Source organism: Euleptes europaea, chromosome 3 (genome assembly GCF_029931775.1).
Source record: "Euleptes europaea isolate rEulEur1 chromosome 3, rEulEur1.hap1, whole genome shotgun sequence".
NCBI lineage: Eukaryota > Metazoa > Chordata > Lepidosauria > Squamata > Sphaerodactylidae > Euleptes > Euleptes europaea.
Window position 1 is genome coordinate 22,194,341 of NC_079314.1, and position 18,333 is coordinate 22,212,673.

General features: G+C 46.7%; 1 protein-coding gene across 8 annotated transcripts in view; it reads right to left on the reverse strand.

Moving 5' to 3' along the window:
• The window catches only part of PTPRU (protein tyrosine phosphatase receptor type U), a 444,404-nt gene that overhangs the window by 107,998 nt on the left and 318,073 nt on the right, over nt 1-18,333 (reverse strand). For all 8 annotated transcript variants that reach the window (XM_056846270.1, XM_056846269.1, XM_056846268.1 and 5 more), the window contains exon 14: nt 12,109-12,247. In XM_056846270.1, the coding sequence (XP_056702248.1) occupies nt 12,109-12,247 (139 nt within the window). The remainder of the gene's footprint in view (nt 1-12,108; nt 12,248-18,333) is intronic.

Sequence of the window (18,333 nt, forward strand, 5' to 3'; positions counted from 1 at the left end):
CTCCTCGGAAAAGCCAAAACACAACACAAGCACTACCTTTGAAAAAATTAAACTTGAAGAGAAACATCAAAAAAAAAATGCTCCAACCTCAGTCCTGTAGACAGATTTTAACTGATTTCCCCGTCTTTCTTTTCAAAAGTCCTGTTTCAGGGGAGATGAAAACAGAAACTCTGGTTCTTCTAGCCCCTCCCTTCACTCAGTTAGATCAATCATACACCAGGCATGGGATTGCTGGATCGAAGAAGGGGTCTACTCGGGGTGGCAGGGAATCGCTTCAGCACAAAGAGCAGCCACCTGCTCCTTGTTTATGCTTTGGATTCAGAAAGGGGAATGAAAATACTCACATCAGGAAGCGCAATTGGCAGATGAATTAACGGTGACATTTAAAACTAGCTCAGCCAAACAGCTTTGATTCAAGCACAGAGGAGAAGCTGCCTGGTTACTTAAACTGTTGAAGAAAGTCCGGGAACCAGAGCCGGTTGGGTCTACTTTACAAAGCTTCTCTCAGTTATCTGACAGCATGGTGGCGTGGTTAAGAGCAGTGGTTGGGAGCGGTGGACTTTCATCTGGAGAACCGGGTTTGCTTCTCCACATGAGCGGCAGAGGCTAATCTGGTGAACTGGGTTGGTTTCCCCACTCCTCCACATTAATCCAGCTGGGTGACCTTGGGCTAGTCACACTCTCTCAGCCCCACCTGCCTCACAGGGTGTCTGTCGCGGGGAGGGGAAGGGAAGGGGATTGTAAGCTGGTTTGATTCTTCCTTAAGTAATAAAGAAAGTCGGCATATAAAAACCAACTCTGCTTCTTCTTCTATCACTTTTTAAAAAAAATCTCACCAATAAGCTCAGGGTGGCAAACATGGTTTTCCTCTCTGCCATTTTATCTCCACAACCCTATGAGTTAGGTTAGGTCAAGGGAGAGAGGAGAAGGACATACAAAGCTGCCTGATACTGAATCAAACCATTGGTCCATCCTTGTGCTGTGGTAGTAACCGCTGCCAAAGCAACATTTTAAAAAAGATCTGCACAGCCAATCAAATCTCCAATAGTCAATCAGAAGCCTTGCTGGGCAAAAGTCTTACCTGGCCCCACCCCTTCCTAAAAACACTTGGCGGGTGCCAGAAAATGTGTTAGCGGGCACCATGGCACCCACGGGTTCCACGGTGGGGACCCCCGGGGCTAACTGCTACAGTATACTAGATCTTTTCAACAACACAGCTCTGCAATCTCACTCCTGGGAGGGGCTGTGGCTCAGTGGTAGAGCCTCTGCTTGGCATGCAGAAGGTCCCAGGTTCAATCCCCAGCATCTCCAGTTAAAGGGACTAGGCAAGTGGGTAATGTGAAAGACCTCCGCCTGAGACCCTGGAGAGCCACCGCTGGTCTGAGTAGACAATACTGACTTCGATGGACCGAGGGCCTGATTCAGTATAGGGCAGCTTTAGGTGTGTTATGTGTTCCTCCGCAGCAACCCACAGCAGAAGCACTCCTGAACCGATACAGCTTCTGTATACCAAAGGCCTTTTTGCTAAGCCCTGTCCTGTTCACTTGTTAACTCCTACCAAACAACTTGGGAACAAGTTCTCACATCCATATGTACTACACATTCTTTGGTGGTTTCTGTCCACCAGCAGCAGTCTCTGTTTTCCAACATGTCCCTGCTAAATAAGTCTCCACGTCTTCCCTCGGGGATACCTTGTTAAATTTTTGTTTGAGTTTTATTATTCTGGGCTCAGTTCCTGCCCACACTGATCTGAAGCAGTTGGATCTCTGAGATGGTTGCGAGGTGCATCCTGATTCTACGGCACATGCATTGACATGCACGAACAGCCTCTCATTTCATCCTCTGCAGCTGGGGAGGTTGATTTTGATCGGTCGATAATGTAATGCAGGGTGATTATGCTTCTCAAACATAACTTTAACTGAAAGAACAAACCCCCTTGTGGCTTCTAAATCAGCACAGGACAGGCTATTGCAGAGTAAATGAACGCAGCCAGGTGGTGAAACGCATTCAACAGGGTGAAACAAGACAAGGAGTAATCATGGATATGAAAATGGGCACATCCAAAGCATATTCTGCATTCATCAGTGAGAAGGGGCGGGGCATGGGAGACTTAAAACACTGTTTGGAACACTGGGTCCACATAGATGGTTTTGCAGACAGACCAGGCAAGACATTGCAGCTTGGAGACAGACAGACAGACAGATGGGTTGATAAATAGATATATAGTTGGACTGATATATAGATTGCAAGATATTGCAGCTTGGAGACAGAAAGACACGTAGATAGGTAGATAGACTGACTGATAAATAGGTTGATATATAGATTGCAAGATACTGTAGCTTGGAGACAAATGGATGGATGGATGGATGGATGGATGGATGGATGATAGATAGATAGATAGATAGATAGATAGATAGATAGATAGATAGATAGATAGATAGACAGACAGACAGACAGACAGACAGACAGACAGACTGATTACAGCTTGGAGACAGATTGATGGATGGATGGATGGATTGATAGATTAATATATAGATTGCAAGATATTTCAGCTTGAAGAGAGACAGATAGATGGATGCACGGATTGCGAAATAGATGGATTGAGAAATAGATTGATATATAGATTGCAAAATATTGCAGCTTGGAGACAGACAGATTAATAAGTAGATTAAATATAGATTGCAAGAGATTGCAGCTTGGAGACAGACAGATAGACAGATCACTTGCTTTGCATACAGAAAGTTCCAGTCTGATCCCCAAAATCTACCATTAAAGGACAGCAGATTTTGCAAACGGCCTCTTTCATCATGAGGATCCTAGAGAACTGGTGGCATTCATAGTAGGCCTGTGGTTCCCAGCATGCTGCCCCATAGGCACCACAGTGGTGACTGGTGTATTTCATGGTGCCCCTTGCTTCTTCCCCACAGCAAAGAGGCAGTCCTGGCTTTTCTCCACTGCATCAGAGTAGGAAATTTAAGAAAAAGACACTAATGGTCTGATAAGTGTCATTGTTAAACTAAGTGCACTAACAGTCTGATTTGGTGTAAGGCGGTTTGATATGCTCAACTGACAACTGTGGACATTCCCTGCCTCCCTAGCTGAACTATATTACAGTACTCGGTAGCATTTTAAAAGGATGACCAAAAACCAAAGGAAGACCAGAAGTCCTCCGCAATTGATACGAACGCTCTTGTGGCTGCCTGTGCCTGCCAAGACACACCGTGAATTCGGAAAAAGCACAAAGTCAATGTGGGGAAAAGCCACACCTCCTCTCCCGTTTCTCTCCTTTCATGCAAGGCTAAATGATTCACTTCAGATTCCGCTTTGTTAGGAGCTGAATGCCGCTTCCCAGGTTATTCTTTTCTCAGCTGTTTATGTGAACATTTGAATAGCAGGACAATTTGGAAAGCTCGCAACAGGCGCCCAGAAAATGTACTGGCAATCTGGCAGAGGATGCCCATGCATTTCGAGCATTTAATTGCTTTTTTATGAGAGGGAAATTGAACCCAGACAGAAAGCTACTCTGCAAGATTATCTAGTTTTGGATTCTTCTATAAATTCGGCGCCAGCATCATCTGGCATCTAGGTAGCCTTTGTGTTGGTGCTGCTCCCTTCTTTTTTTCTTGTGGCTTTGGCATGCCATGGTCTCTTTTTCCCCCTGAAGCATGCTGCTTTACAGAAGCTTTACAGCAGTTTTGCAGCGCTAGATGTCAACAAGAGAGAGATGGCTTCTGGCTGTAGCCAGGTTGACATTTTCAGAGAAAGAACACAGGAGGAGCTAAGGCCCGGGAGGGGGCTGGAACTGGAAATAGTTCAGCGTTTTCGGATGTTTCTTTGTAGTCTGAAGTTGTCCCTGGATCTCCCATACAATCTGGGTCAATAAACAGCTCCCAGTTAACCACAGAAGAGACTTGTTTTTGAACTGTTTTCAATAGTGGTTATCTTCTACAGGTACGCAAACTGAGAAGTGATTTGTCCAGCAACTACTCCCTCTGTATGTTTTTGATAGGGCTGCCAGCTCTGGGTTAGGAAATACCTGGAGATGTTTGAGGTGGAGTCTAAGGAGGGTGGGGTTTGGGGAGGAGAGGGGACTTTAATGCCACAGAGTCCAATTGCCAAAGCAGCCATTTCCTCCAGGTGAACTGATCTCTACCAGCTGGAGATCAGGTGTAATTGCAGGAGATCTCCAGGTAGTTCCTGGAGGTTGGCAACCCTAGCTTTTGACAACGAAAAAGCATTCAAGCAATCCAAAAGTCACTCAGCATAGAAATATTAAATGCACGGTGGCTGTTAGGAAACCAAATCCAGCAAGGTTGTGTGTTTGTTTTTGTTTGCGTTTCCAAGTGCCATGTGGGGCAAGTCTTGAAACTCAGGAACTATTTTCTTGCTCCTTTCGCCACTAGGACTCTCAGCCATTCCAGGGGAGAGTTTTTCCCCAACAACCCATGATCCTCCTGGCCTGAAATGTCAGCAGATACTGGAGGCCCAATCAGGTGCTACTGAAAATACCTGCAAGGCCTCCTGTGGACTTCACTCGCCCATGACATCTTTTCACTGGTCACTTGCTCTGGGAGAAAGTGAGAATCTGAAGTCTGGGGGCAAAGAGGGATGACCGACCATCTCCAGTCCATCTGTTCCCAAAACACCAGCCTATTGTTATGTTACCATGAGGACCTTTCCATGGTTGCTTTCGCACAGAGCTCTTGCTCCACATCCCACCCACCCCCCACATTGCAAACTGTAGTGGCTTCAAATGGGCAGCCACTTCCTGGGTTTCCCCTAGCACTGCTATGTGGTTTCCAAAACCTGCTGTGCTATGATCTTTCCTGAAAGATGAGATCCCCATGGTGCAGATTGGTAAGCTGCAGTAGTGAGGTCCAAGCTCTGTCCATGACCTGAGTTCCATCCCAATGGAAGTCAGTTTCAGGCAGCTGGCTCAAGGTCGACTCAGCCTTCCATCCTTCTGAGGTCAGTGAAATGAGTACCCGGCTTGCTGGGGTTAAAGTGTAGATGACTGGAACAGGCAGTGGCAACCCACCCTGAAAATATAGTCTGCCTAGTAAATGTTGGGATGTGACGTCACCCCATGGGTCAGGAATGACCCGGTGCTTGTGCTACATTTACCTTTTTTTCCTGAAAGGTCAGATTCAATGAAGGTATGGGAAAAGTGTGGAAGGTGCAGACTTCCCGATAGGCCACCCATCTGAATAACCCACTCTCAGTCCTAATTTACCTCCCCCAGGGAATTGGGGAATGAGAGAAAGATGGCCTCTGCATAGTGACTCTCTAGGAATTTCCCCTCATCTCTGTGGTAAAAACCTTAGAGTCTACAGGAGGCAACCAGTGGCATCAATTGGTAATGACATCATAAAACCCTGCCCGCCCCAGTCACTGCCCCAAATTTCCTAGTATTTGCTGAGGCCATGTTGGAAACCCTATTTCTATACCTCCTCACTTGCATCCAGCACCAACTACTTCACCACTTTCCCATGGCCATCCACAAAAAATCTATATTGCCCTTGCAATATTCCTTCCACCAATTTTTAAAAAAATGGTAAAAGACGAGTTGGAGACAAGGTAGGGAGGGAAATGGCAGGAATGAGGGATAAAAACAGGAAATCGCCAGGCGGAGGCTCTGTTCACACTGCAAATGCCTTTGCATTTGAGATGAGAATGACAGCAAAACACGGAATCACACCCACATGGAAGCATCCCCTATGAAGACTGGATGTAGACAAGCTGGAACGTGTCCAGAGGAGGGCAACAGAGATGGTGAGGGGTATGGAGATCAAGTCCTATGAGGAAAGGTTGAAGGAGCAGGGTATGTTTAGACTGAAGAGGAGAAGACCAAGAAGTGATATGATAACCATCTTCAAGTACTTGTAGGGCCGTCATATAAAGGATGGTGCCGAGGTGTTTTCTGTTGCCCCAGAAGGTCGGACCAGAACCAACGGGTTGAAATTAAATCAAAAGAGTTTCCATCTAGTCATTAGGAAGAATTTTCTAATGGAGCGGTTCCTCATTGGAACAGACTCACTTGGGAGGTGGTAAACTCTCCTTCCCTGGAGGTTTCTAAGCAGGCTAGATGGCCATCTGTCAGCAATGCTGATTCTATGACCTTAGGCAGATTATGAGAAGGAGGGCACCTTGGCCAGCTTCTGAGCATGGAGTAGGGGTCCCTGGGGGTGTGGGGGGGAGACAGTTGTCGGTTTCCTGCATTGTGCAGGGGGTTGGACTAGATTACCCTGGTGGTCCCTTCCAACTCTATGATTCTATGACTGCAACGATGGACATTAACATTGCTCCAGACAGGGCCCTGGCAAGATTCTTTGGTACAGGTCTCAGATCCATATTTCGAATCCCTGCCATGGAGACTCGCCAATTTGGTTTCTAAAGGAAAGTGGTCTCCCCACAGCCACCATATGTCCTGTTCTTAGACGGCAAGGTTACAAGACAATCAACGGTGTGTGACGCAAATGTATCAAGTGTTAAATTGCTGACAGATATGTGTGGTTTTAGCCGGTATCTATTAGGACTATCCCTGGCCACCAAGATCAAGTTAATTCATGCCATTGTATTCCCTATTACTACGTATGGGAGTGAGAGCTGGACAATGAAGAAAGCTGTTAGGAAGAAAGTAGATTCCTTTGAAATGTGGTGTTGGAGGAGAGTGTTACAGATACCGTGGACTGTCAAAAAAACAAATCAGTGGGTTATAGGTCAAATTAAGCCTGAACTGACCCTAGAAGTTAAAATGACTAAACTGAGGTTATCATACTTTGGTCACATTATGAAAAGAGAAGAGTCACTGGAAAAGACATGTTAGGAATAGTTGAGGGCAGCAGGAAAAGAGGAAGACCCAACAAGAGATGGATTGACTCGATAAAGGAAGCCACAGCCCTCAATTTGCAAGATCTGAGCAAGGCTGTCAAGGACAGGACATTTTGGAGGACAGTGATTCATAGAGTCGCCATGAATCGGAAATGACTTGACGGCACTTAACTCACACACACACACATTCGGACTATCCTGTGTTTATCAAGATCATTTGTATATAAACTTTATTCATTCTGTAATTCATGTTTCCTTTATATAACTACTGGTCATGGACTAATAACAAAGAACTGGACTGAACTGAATGACGGGAGGGTGACAAAGAAGCCCTGAGAGACTCGCGTGCGTGCGACTCTGCCCACCTCTGCTGCCTGCTCCGCTGCCCTGCCAGCATGCGCTGCCCTGCCTGGCTGCCTCTTGTCATTTCTCAATGGATAGCTGGGGGGTGGGGGGGTGGAAACAGCTCCTTCGCCTAGGACTTAATGTTCCTGAAAGGGCAGCGGGATCGTGCCTGTCCAGGCGGAATGCTAAATAACGAAACAGAGAGGGGAGCCAAGCAGGCAGTGCCCGGCCTGTTCCCTTGCCCCCTGCTGGCCTTTGATCCGCGGCTCGGGCCCGTACGCGGGAGGCATGCTGAGCAGCTGTCCGGCCCACCGGCGAGCAAGGTTGCAACAATGACAGCATCTCTGCGCGCTAGCAGCCATGCTGAGAGGTACTCCGTGCCAGAAAGGCACGCGAGAAGCTCCCCGCTGAACTGAGCTCTCCAGATAGGCCTAAAGGAGGAAGGGCTACATCTTTCAAGGGAGATGGTATGTGGGTCAAACGGAACATCTGCATTCTAAGAAGGTCCGCTGCCTGACGCGCTCAACAGAAGCAAAGTGGCAGAAAACCTGCCCTTCCATCTCAAATCATTAATGCCTAGTTCTCCAGCTTTCAGAGCTTTATAGATGCGTCCATTTGGCACTGGGAAGAGGCAACACATCGGCATTCAACCTCAGGCCTTACTGAGGCTGATCCATCCCCGCATCATTCAAAGAAGAAGAGTTGGTTTTTCTCTACCACTTAAGGAAAAATAAAACCAGCTTATAATCACCTTCCCTTCCCCTCCCCACAACAGACACCCTGGGAGGTAGGTGGGGCTAAGGGAGCAGTGACTAGCCCAAGGTCACCCAGCTGGCTTCGTGTGTAGGAGTGGGGAAACCAACCCAGTTCACCAGATTAGAGTCCATCGCTCATGTGGAGGAGTGGGGAATCAAACCTGGTTCTCCAGATCTGAGTCCACTGCTCCAAACCACCGCTTTTAACCACTACTCCACACTGGAGGGAGGGAGTGAAGGAAGGAAGGGCTACATCCTTCAAGAGAGATGGTATATGAGTCAAACAGGACATCTGTATTCTAAGAAGGGCTGCTGCCTGACGTGCTCAACAGAAGCAAAGTGGCAGAAAACCTGCCCTTCTATCTCAAATCATGAATGCCTAGCTCTCCAGCTTTCAGATGCGTCCATTTGGCACTGGGAAGAGGCAACACGTCGGTATTCAACCTCAGGCCTTACCGAGGCTGATCCAGCCCCTCATCATTCAAAGGAATGAAACTAACATTGAAAAAAAGAAAAGGGAGAAACCTCTGATAGAATACAGAAAAAAAAAATGTGCAAAGCACCAAAAGGTTACGAGGCGTTTATCCAACAGCTTTTAGCTACTCCAAAACTTTACAAAATAGTAGGATATTGAAACGGGATACTGTTCAGGGCCTGCACCGGCCAGGGTTGGGGGACGAGAGAGAGCTGCTCACCAGGAAGTGGGAAGCGCACCCGTACCGCCTGCCCAAAGAGAAAGGTGACGTGGCGTCCAAGGTCCCTAGATGGATTGAGTTCTCGGTGTAGCTGTCACAAGAGTGGGACCCAAGACTAGACCGAAGGGATGTGCGGCAGAATTTGTGAGTTTGAAGTCAAAGGGGAAGACCCCTGCCCGAGCATCTATACATTTGTGGTTTTCTCCAAAGCAGAAGCTGGACACCCAAGGTTGGGTACAATTATATATATATATATAAAAAAATAATGAAAATATAATTTATTGCAAGCGCTATGTCTAGATTAAAAATGTTTAAAAAGGTTAAAATAGCACAATGGCATTTCCTGAGGTTGATATCTCTAACCACGTGCCAGGCGCGTTTCGGCCTATTTGGTCTTCATCAGCGGTCAATTAAAACCCATGAAACACCTGCACACATTTACAGAAATATATACATATACAAACAGTTTAAATCAAACCAGGCATGTATATAGCTTGTATACTATATTACCAATTACTCAAACATCTGGTAAGATTGAGTCTAGTTGTAATACTGGTTTACATTAGGGCTGTCGATTCGGTTTGTCCCGAAACGAAAAACAGCTGAATTTCCCCTGATTCGGCGGTTTTTACTTCGGAACTCAAAAAAGGCGGGAAAACGGGGAGCTGAATTCCGCAAGTTCGGGGTGTTCTGTGAATAAATTCGGCAAATTCGGGGTTTGGCACAGCAGCATAACCGTCAGTTAGTAAGCAGCATTCTCCCGTGGCCGATCAGCAGCCAAGCTGGGTCTTCTTCTGGCCAATCAGTCGTGATTGAGTGCGTGAGCCCAGCTGCTGCGCGGCCCGGGGAGAGAAAGAGAGAGTATCTGTTTGTGTGAGAGAGAGATCCCCATGGGGGGGGGTGCACATTCGCGCCATTCCATGGCTGCAGGGGGCGCAATTTTGGGGGTAGAGCCCCCAAACTTTCAGCATAGCTTCAGAGGACCCTGAAGATTGGATCGGGGGGCGAAATATGGGGCCGGGAAGGGCCCTCCCCCACCCTTAATGTGCATCTCTGACAATAGGGGTTTGCAATTAGCAGAGCTTGCCGCCCACTCCCGAAGCTCTCAGCCCCGACAAGCAGCTGAGCTGCGGGGAGCAAGGGCGGGGCAGGTGCGAAGAAGATGGAACAGAAGACATCCACAGTAAGACCCATTTTCTATAATTTTTCTCCTGTGTGTGGGGAGGGAGCAGTTTCTGTGGGTGGGGGAAAGCCAAAGGGGGCTTTCGCCCATTCTGCCTGGAGGGGGTGTGCCCCCTCGAGTCTCTCTCTCCCTGGTTTGAGGGGGGGCTTCAGTTGTGTGTCCTCAGGTTTTCTTTCATTCATAAGATCGGTTAGGTCTATTTTGATGCTTGCTCAAAACTGGTTTTCAAATTGTGACTTAAAGAATGCATTTGCCTGGTCCCGAGTCCGATGCAAAAGGGGAAATTCCACTTCCTCCTGCTCCTTATGCATAGCTAGCGTGCCTCTGTCCCTTTCCATGGTTTGCAAACTCCCAGGTGTCACGTGTTGCTTTGCATGGATGCAAACGTGTTGCTTTGCATGGTTTGCATGGTTGCAAACCTGTTGCTTTGCATGGTTTGCAAACTTCTTCGCACCTGCCTCGCCCTTGCTCCCTGCAGCTCAGCTGTTTGTCAGGGCTGGGGGCTTCGGGAGTGGGTGGCAAGCTCTGCTAATTGCAAACCCCCATTGTCAGAGATGCACATTAAGGAGGGGGGACCCCTTTCGGGGCCCATATCTCAGCACCCCCCTGACCCAATCTTCACAATACTTGGGGGTTCTTGCAAGAAGGGTCCCCTCAAGCTACGCTGAAGGTTTGGGACCTCTACCCCAAAAAATGCCCTCCTGGAGCCGCAGAAAGGCACGATTGTGTTTTTAACGGCTTTATTTGGCCGAATTTTTCCCCGAACTCTGGATCTCATGCCGAATTGCACGAACCCGAAGCGGGGGAGTTCGGAGTTTGGCATTTCCCGAATAAAAACGGGCCAAATTTTGCCGAATCCGAATTTTACCGAATTTTTTTTTTCAACAGTCCTAGTTTACATATGTCTCCCTTATATGATGCGTGCAGTTATACCAACCTGGTAAAGCAGTTCGTTTTATTCCCCTCTTTTTTCTTCTATTTCTCCAAAGCAGGCCAGATAGCATTCATTCCCAGAGACCCTTTCAAGTCAGGGCAAAGGGGCTGGGATGAGACTGAAGCCCCATGTGCGCCACATCTGCAATCTTAAGAGGCTCTCTGTGCCCCTGCCTCAATTAGCACTTTCTTCTTAATTGGCTCTTTGTACCTCTGCCTTCACAGGCGAGGTGGGTGGGTGGCAGCTAGAGACAGGGCCTTCTCTGGGATGGCACCTCGCCTTTGGAACGCTGTCCCCCTCGAAGCTTGCCTGGCACCTGCACGGCTTTCTTTTAGGTGCCAGGCCAAAAACACATCTTTTCACCCCGGCTTTTAATTACAGGTTTTAAAAAAGTCTTATTGGCTTCTATTTTGACAGATAGTTTGGTATGCTAATTATGTCTAACGGTTTCTGTTTTATGGATATTTTTGTATAATACTTATATTTTTGTATATTGCTTTTCATGCTGCGGTTTTGAAATGTAAGCCACCTTGAGCTGTGCTCTGAAGAGTCAGCATAGAAATAATCAAAACATAAGAAAAACCATGCTGGATCAGACCAAGGACCATCAAGTCCTGCAGTCTGTTCACACAATGGCCAACCAGGTGCCTCTAGGAAGCCCACAAACAAGATGACTGAAGCAGCATTATCCTCCCTTTGTTCCACAGCACCTAATGTAATAGGCATGCTCCTCTGATCCTGGACAGAATAGGTATGCATCATGATTAGTATCCATGTTTACTAATAGCCATGAATAGCCCTCTCCTCCATGAACATGTCCACTCCCCTCTTCAAGCCATCCATGCTGGCAGCCATCACCACATCCTGGGGCAGAGAGTTCCACAGTTTCACTATGCATTGTGTGAAGAAAGACTTCCTTTTATCTGTTTTGAATCTCTCACCTTCCAGCTTCAGCAGATGACCCCACGTTCTAGTACTACGAGACGGAAAAAAGCTTATCCCTGTCCACTCTCTCAATATCCAATCCAAATGAATTGGGCAACACAAGGATGAGAATGAAGGATCTCATACGGGACTGTTACGCCGGACAGAAGGCTGAGTCGCCAGACCCAACCTGTGTACCCTAGCGTGTGGAAACAGACCCTCACTACAGCTGTGTGAATAGGAATGACTTTGGTTGTCCCTGTCAGGTTGTGGCCTAAATTGTCATTCACAGCACACTTCTCTTCATCCTTCAGAGCGGCTGGACTCCGAATGAGGTGAAATGGCCCAGGTGACAGGAGAAGGGAAGGTGAAGGAAGTGGGGGGACTGCCCGCTGCCCAGCCAGCAGAAATGGCCACGATAAGAGGCAAACATCTGCTTACCCTTTCCGAATGACGACGATGATTGCTCCCAGGAGGATGATCAGCACCACCAGCCCTCCGGCACAAATACCCAGGATGAGGCCCATCTCTTCTGAATGCTGGGACACTTCCAGGGGACGTTTGCTCTCTTTGCAAGCCGCTGCAACGGATAAACACAGGCAAGTTAAAAACAACAACAACAACTCCAGATTATTGTAGTGGTTTAAGAAGAGCTCTCTCCTTTCTCCCCAGGTCACTTTCCTCTGTACCAATCAGGAAAAGGTCTGCATCATCCTTGTGATGAAGATAATACCCATGAGCTGGCTGCGCTGAGACCTAATAAGCCTTCCCTCCCTCTTTTGTGTGCTATTCCGATATTAAAAACTTCCTAGTTAGCAACAAACCACAGTTTGTCATGCTATCCCGATTGGATGAAACAGCAAACCCTGGTTTGAAGCCAAAGAACAAACCGAAATTTGTCACTTTGTCACATTTAGATGTTACAATAAACTGCAGTTCACTGGAAACAAGAAGTCTTCAAAGCACCATGGTATAAATTGGGTATGCATTACATGCAAAAAGATACCAGCTGGATATTAGGAAAAAAAATTACAGTAAGAGTAGTTCAGAAGTAGAATTGGCTGCCTAGGGAGGTGGTGAGCTCCCCCTCTCTGGCAGTCTTCAAACAGCAGCTGGATGAACACTTTTCAGGGATGCTCTGAGCTGATCCTGCATTTAACAGAGGGTTGGAGTAGATGGCCTGTATGGCTCCTTTTGATTCTATTATATATGTCAGACTAGGATCTGGGAGACCGAGGATCAAGTTCCCACTGTGGGAATAACCTCCATTCTGCTTTTCTCTACTGAATATACCTTTTCTTAAATGGTTAGTGGTTTTAAGTACTTTTTTAATGGCCTGTGTTCTCTCAAAACAATTGATTGTTTGAAGAACTGATAAACTCATTTCGACAGGTAATTCCAGATGGGTTAGTCTGTAATAAATGAATAAAATGGTCAACTAGGGACACCTAAAAACACATACACACAACAACCATTATTCCCGCATAAGCTTTTGTGAGTCAGAGCTGTCTTCACCAGATGAACTGTAGTGTAGATCCATCAGGCTAATTTATATACACAGCAAAAGTGTGTGTGTGTTTTTGTGCGCGCACATGTGTAGCAGGAATACTACAAAGCAAGTCTGGTTTAAACCAATATCCAATCCAAAGACTAATTGGTTACTCAGAGCAGGTGTGAGACATTGCCGCTAAGACAGACAAAACATAAGACCTAATGCAGAAGAACATACGATATGCAGAAAGAATGGGAAGTTACAGAAGTCTAGCTAAAATAATGAACATCCATGAGGAGTGGGGTTTCAGTGACTCGGCACTGCCACACAGATCACCAAAATCCCACAGACGTCTCAATGCACTCTAGCAGAGATTTTCTTTCCAACCAGCAGTAGGGAGAAAGTGGCCAAATAAAACAGTAGAGTAATAGCTCCCACACCCTGACCCAGACAGCCCAGCCTCGCCCAATCTCTTCAGATCTTGGAAGATAAGCAGGGTCAGCCCTAGTTAGTACTTGGATGGGAGACCAGCAAAGAAGTCCAAGATGGCTACACAGAGGCAGGCAATGGCAAACCACTCTTGTTCGTCTCTTGCCCAGAAAAACCTATTGGGTCACCATAGGTTGGCTGCAACAAGAGGGGAGTGGACACGTTCATGGAGGAGAGGGCTATACATGGCTACTAGTAAAAATGGCTACTAGTCATGATGCATACCTATTGTCTCCAGGATCAGAGGAGCATGCCTATTCTATTAGGTGCTGTGGAAGACAGGCAGGACAATGCTGCTGCAGTCGTCTTGTTTGTGGGCTTCCTAGAGGCACCTGGTTGGCCACTGTGTGAACAGACTGCTGGACTTGATGGACCTTGGTCTGATCCAGCATGGCTTTTCTTAGGTTCTTAACTTGAGGCGACTTTCTACCACACTGGTGGTGGAAAGTGCCTTCGAGTCACAGCTGACGTATGGCATCCCTGTATGGTTTTCAAGGCAAGAGACATTCGGAGGGGGTTTGCCATTGCCTGCCTCCGCATGGGATGAGAGAGTTCTGAGAGAACTGTGACTGTCCCAAGGTCCCCCAGCAGGCTTCATGTGGAGGAGTCGGGAATCAAACCTGGTTCTCCAGACTAGAGTCCGCCGCTCTTAACCATTATGCCACGCTGGCTCTCTCCCACCACAACACCTCCCATCATACTGTTTCATGTAACACTCTTTGTCCTCAATGTAATTTTTTTATGGCGTGGGCAGCTCCAGAGCATGATTGGCCAAGATGGAAGAAAATATGGCCAGGCTGAAAGGGATGCAGCACCGCTACAAGGGGGACGCCCGCCTCCCAACTCCATTAGAGATCTATAACAGACCTGCATAGCTGAGAAATGGGGCCTCAGTAGGAGATGCAGCTCTCCTGGGAAAACACTTCTAAGTGGAAGGAGACCAGGACACACTACCCAGAATGCAATAGCACAAGACCTTAAGAGAGACGATCAGTTGCCACCTTCCCAACTTGAAGCCTCATATAACACTTGTATATAAGAACTGCCAATCCTGTGAACACATCTCCATTAGAACTAGAGTTATCGATACCTCTTAATGGGGGGGTGGGGCGCTATGGCTCAGTGGTAGAGCATCTGCTTGGAATGCAGAAGGTCTCAGGTTCAATCCCCCAGTATCTCCAGTTAAAGGGACTAGGCGAGTAAGTGATGTGAGAGACCTCCGCCTGAGACCCTGGAGAGCCGCTGCTGGTCTGAGTAGACGATACTGACTTCGATGGACCAAGGGTCTGGTTCAGTATAAGGAAGCTTCATATGTTCATGTGACTTTCTGCGTGCCAAACTCTGTAGTAATCATTAAAGCCAAACGATGCCAATCTCAGATCTCTAAATTTGTAAGTCATGATTTTTCTTAAAAATGCATTGCATTGGTGACCCAGTGTAATGTAGTGGTAAAGAGCGGTGGACTCTGATCTGGAGAACTGAGTTTGATTCCCCACTCCTCCACATGAGCAGCAGACTCTAATCTGGTGAACTGGGTTGGTTTCCCCACTCCTAAACATGAAGCCAGCTGGGTGACCTTGGCCTAGTCACAGTTCTCTCTGAACTCTCTCAGCCCTGCCTACCTCACAAGGTGTCTCTTGTGGGGAGAGGAGGGGAAGGTGATTGTAAACCAGTTTGATTCTCCTTAAAAGGTTAGAGAAAACCAGCATTTTAAAAAAAACATCTCTTCTTCTTCTGTTTTAGCTATGGAGCATCTGACATCACCGCTCAATAGATGGAAACAGATCCCTGACACCTTCTACTGCCTTTGCGACAAATCTGGCAGGTTTGGTTTATGTGGCCTCTGCAATTGGGAGTGTGAGAAAACAAGTCAGTCATTGGGCATCTGTAGGGCAACCATGCCCTGCCGTATGCTCCTTACCCAACAGAGTAGAACACGAGGCTGTTCAATCCACAAAGAGGCGTGTGACATTCCCACAGCTCAGTGCGGAGAAGGCGCAACAGAGTTTAGTGCCAGCAAAAGGCCCGTCCTCAGCCAAGCACACACAATGCCTATTTAATGTTCTAGCAAACAATCCAATCTAATCCCACATTAAAAACCAGCCTGGTTAATGTCCTGCTCCAAAGAAACAATCGGCCAATCGAACATATAAAAGAGACAAATTATGTCTTTCCCTCCCTCCTCCTGGCTTCTCTCTTTTCTATCTCCCTCCGCCAGAGAATGGGCCAGACTGTGACCACAATATTAACTCTATTAACCCAACACAAATTACCCTCACCACAGCAGAGGGTATGGTTTGGAAGGGAATCTAGATGCTGAAGAATATGTTCATCTGGGACTATGGCCAAGGACCACAACTTAGTGTCAGAGCATCTGCTTTGCACGCTGAAGGAACTAGGTCTAATCTCCAACATCTCCAAAAGAATCAAGTAGTAGATGATGTGAAAGACCACCACCTAAGAGCCTGGAGAGCTGCTGCCAGTCAGAGCAGACTATACTGATTTTGATAGACCAAGGGTCTGATTTAGTATTAACACAGTTTTATGTTATGGGATTGAGACTGGGAAGGGCAGCCTTGAAGGAGCTAGAAAAGATTCTGAAGTGTAAGGATGTGTCACTGCCAACCAAGATCAAGTTAATTCATGCCATCTCATTCCCAATTAAACACATGAACACATGAAGCTGCCTTATACTGAATCAGACCCTTGGCCTATCTAAGTCAGTATTGTCTACTCTGACCGGCAGCAGCTCTCCAGGGTCTCAGGCAGAGGTCTTCCACATCACCTACTTCCCTAATCCCTTTAACTGGAGATGCCGGGGATTGAACCTGGGACCTTCTGCATGCAAGCAGATGTGCTACCACTGAGCCACAGCCCCTCCCCATACTATGTATGGGTGTAAAAGCTGGACAATTAAGAAAGTAGATTCCTTTGAAATGTGGCATTGGAGAATGATGTTGTAGATACCTTGGACTGCCAAAAACAAACAAACCAGGTGGGTTATAGATTAAATCAAGCCTGAACTGACCCTAGAAGCTAAAATGACTAACCTGAGGCTGTCGTACTTTGGTCACATTATATTAGGAAGACAAGAGTCACTGGAAAAGACAATCATGCTAGGAAAAGTTGAAGGCAGCAGGAAAAGAGGAAGACCCAACAAGAGAAGGATTAACTCTATAAAGGAAGCCATTGCCCTCCCTTTGCAAGACCTGAGCGAGGCTGTTAAGAATAGGACATTTTGGAGGCTGTTGATTCATAGGGTCGTTATGAGTTGGAAGCGACTTGATGGCACTTAACACACACACACACACACTTTATGGGATGGGGTTAAGCATCCGTTTTGCATGCCAAAGGTTCCAGGTCCAATCTCCAACATCTCAAAAGAATCACATAGTAGGTGATATGAAAGACCTCCAGCTAAGAGCCTAGAGAGCTGCTACCAGTCAGAGCAGACAATACTGACTTTTATAGACCAACGGTCAGATTTAGTATTAATGTAGCTGTATGTTATGGGGTGGGGTGGAACATCTGCTTTGTATGTGAAAGTTCAACCCCCAGCATCTCTAGCTAAAAGGTCAGGTATTAGGTGATATGGAAGAGTTCCTCCTGAGACCCTGCAAAGTTTAGAGTTGCCAACCTCCAGGTAATGTTCTAAACATATATTCAAAAGGAGACAGTCAATACAAGTAGTGTGAGAAGTATGAGCGATAGTCAAACAGGGGAACATAGTACAACTAATGTCAAAGAACAAGAACAAAGAACAATATATATACAAAAAATCTATGTCTAATGTTTCCCTTTGAGTCCTTTTATAATATCAGTCTTTGTAAGAGCTGGTCCAGGAAGTGGAAAAAATTCTTTAAAGATTTGATTAGGTCCGTATCGAAAAACGGACTCCTGAATCAGCTCGCCGTGTGCTGCGGGATTTCCAACGAGGACCAAGCTGGCACTAAATGTCAAACAGAATGGAAACGTCTTCCGGATAAAGGACACTTTCACCAATAATGGCTTCTTCAGCCTTGTTACTTTGTTATTGCTACATAGTAGTCTGCGACTTGATTCTTGCCTGTGTGTTCTTTGTTCTTGTTCTTTGATATTAGTTGTACTATGTTCCCGTTTGACTATCGCTCACTTGTAGATACTTCTCACACTACTTGTTGTATTAACTGTCTCCTTTTGAATATATGTTTAGAACTGAGCCTAGTGCTGATTATTTTTGTTAAGCCTACTTGTATAGCACTGTGAATTGTTTTGCTAAACCTCCAGGTAATAGCTGGAGATCTCCTGGTATTACAACTGATCTCCGGCCAATAGAGATCAGATCACCTGGGGAAAATGGCCACTTTGGCAACTGGACTCTATGGTATTTAAGTCCCTCCCCTCCCCAAACCCTCCATAGGCTCTGCCCCAAAAACCTCCTGCTGATGGTGGAGAGGGACTGAGCTGCTACCAGTCAGCATAGACAGTACAGATAAACCAAGGGTCTGACTCAGTATAAGGCAGCTTTATGTGTTCCTGTGGGTTGCTCCGGAGGGAGAACAGCCTGCAGCCTAGGCATCAAGGCAGTATGGAAACATGGCATACTGCAATCCCCAGGGAGCCTGAGTCTTGGCTCAAAAACTCAGAGGGGTAAGCGAGTAACTCTGTTGCAGCGAAAACAAACAGGCATCTTGTGGCACCTAAAA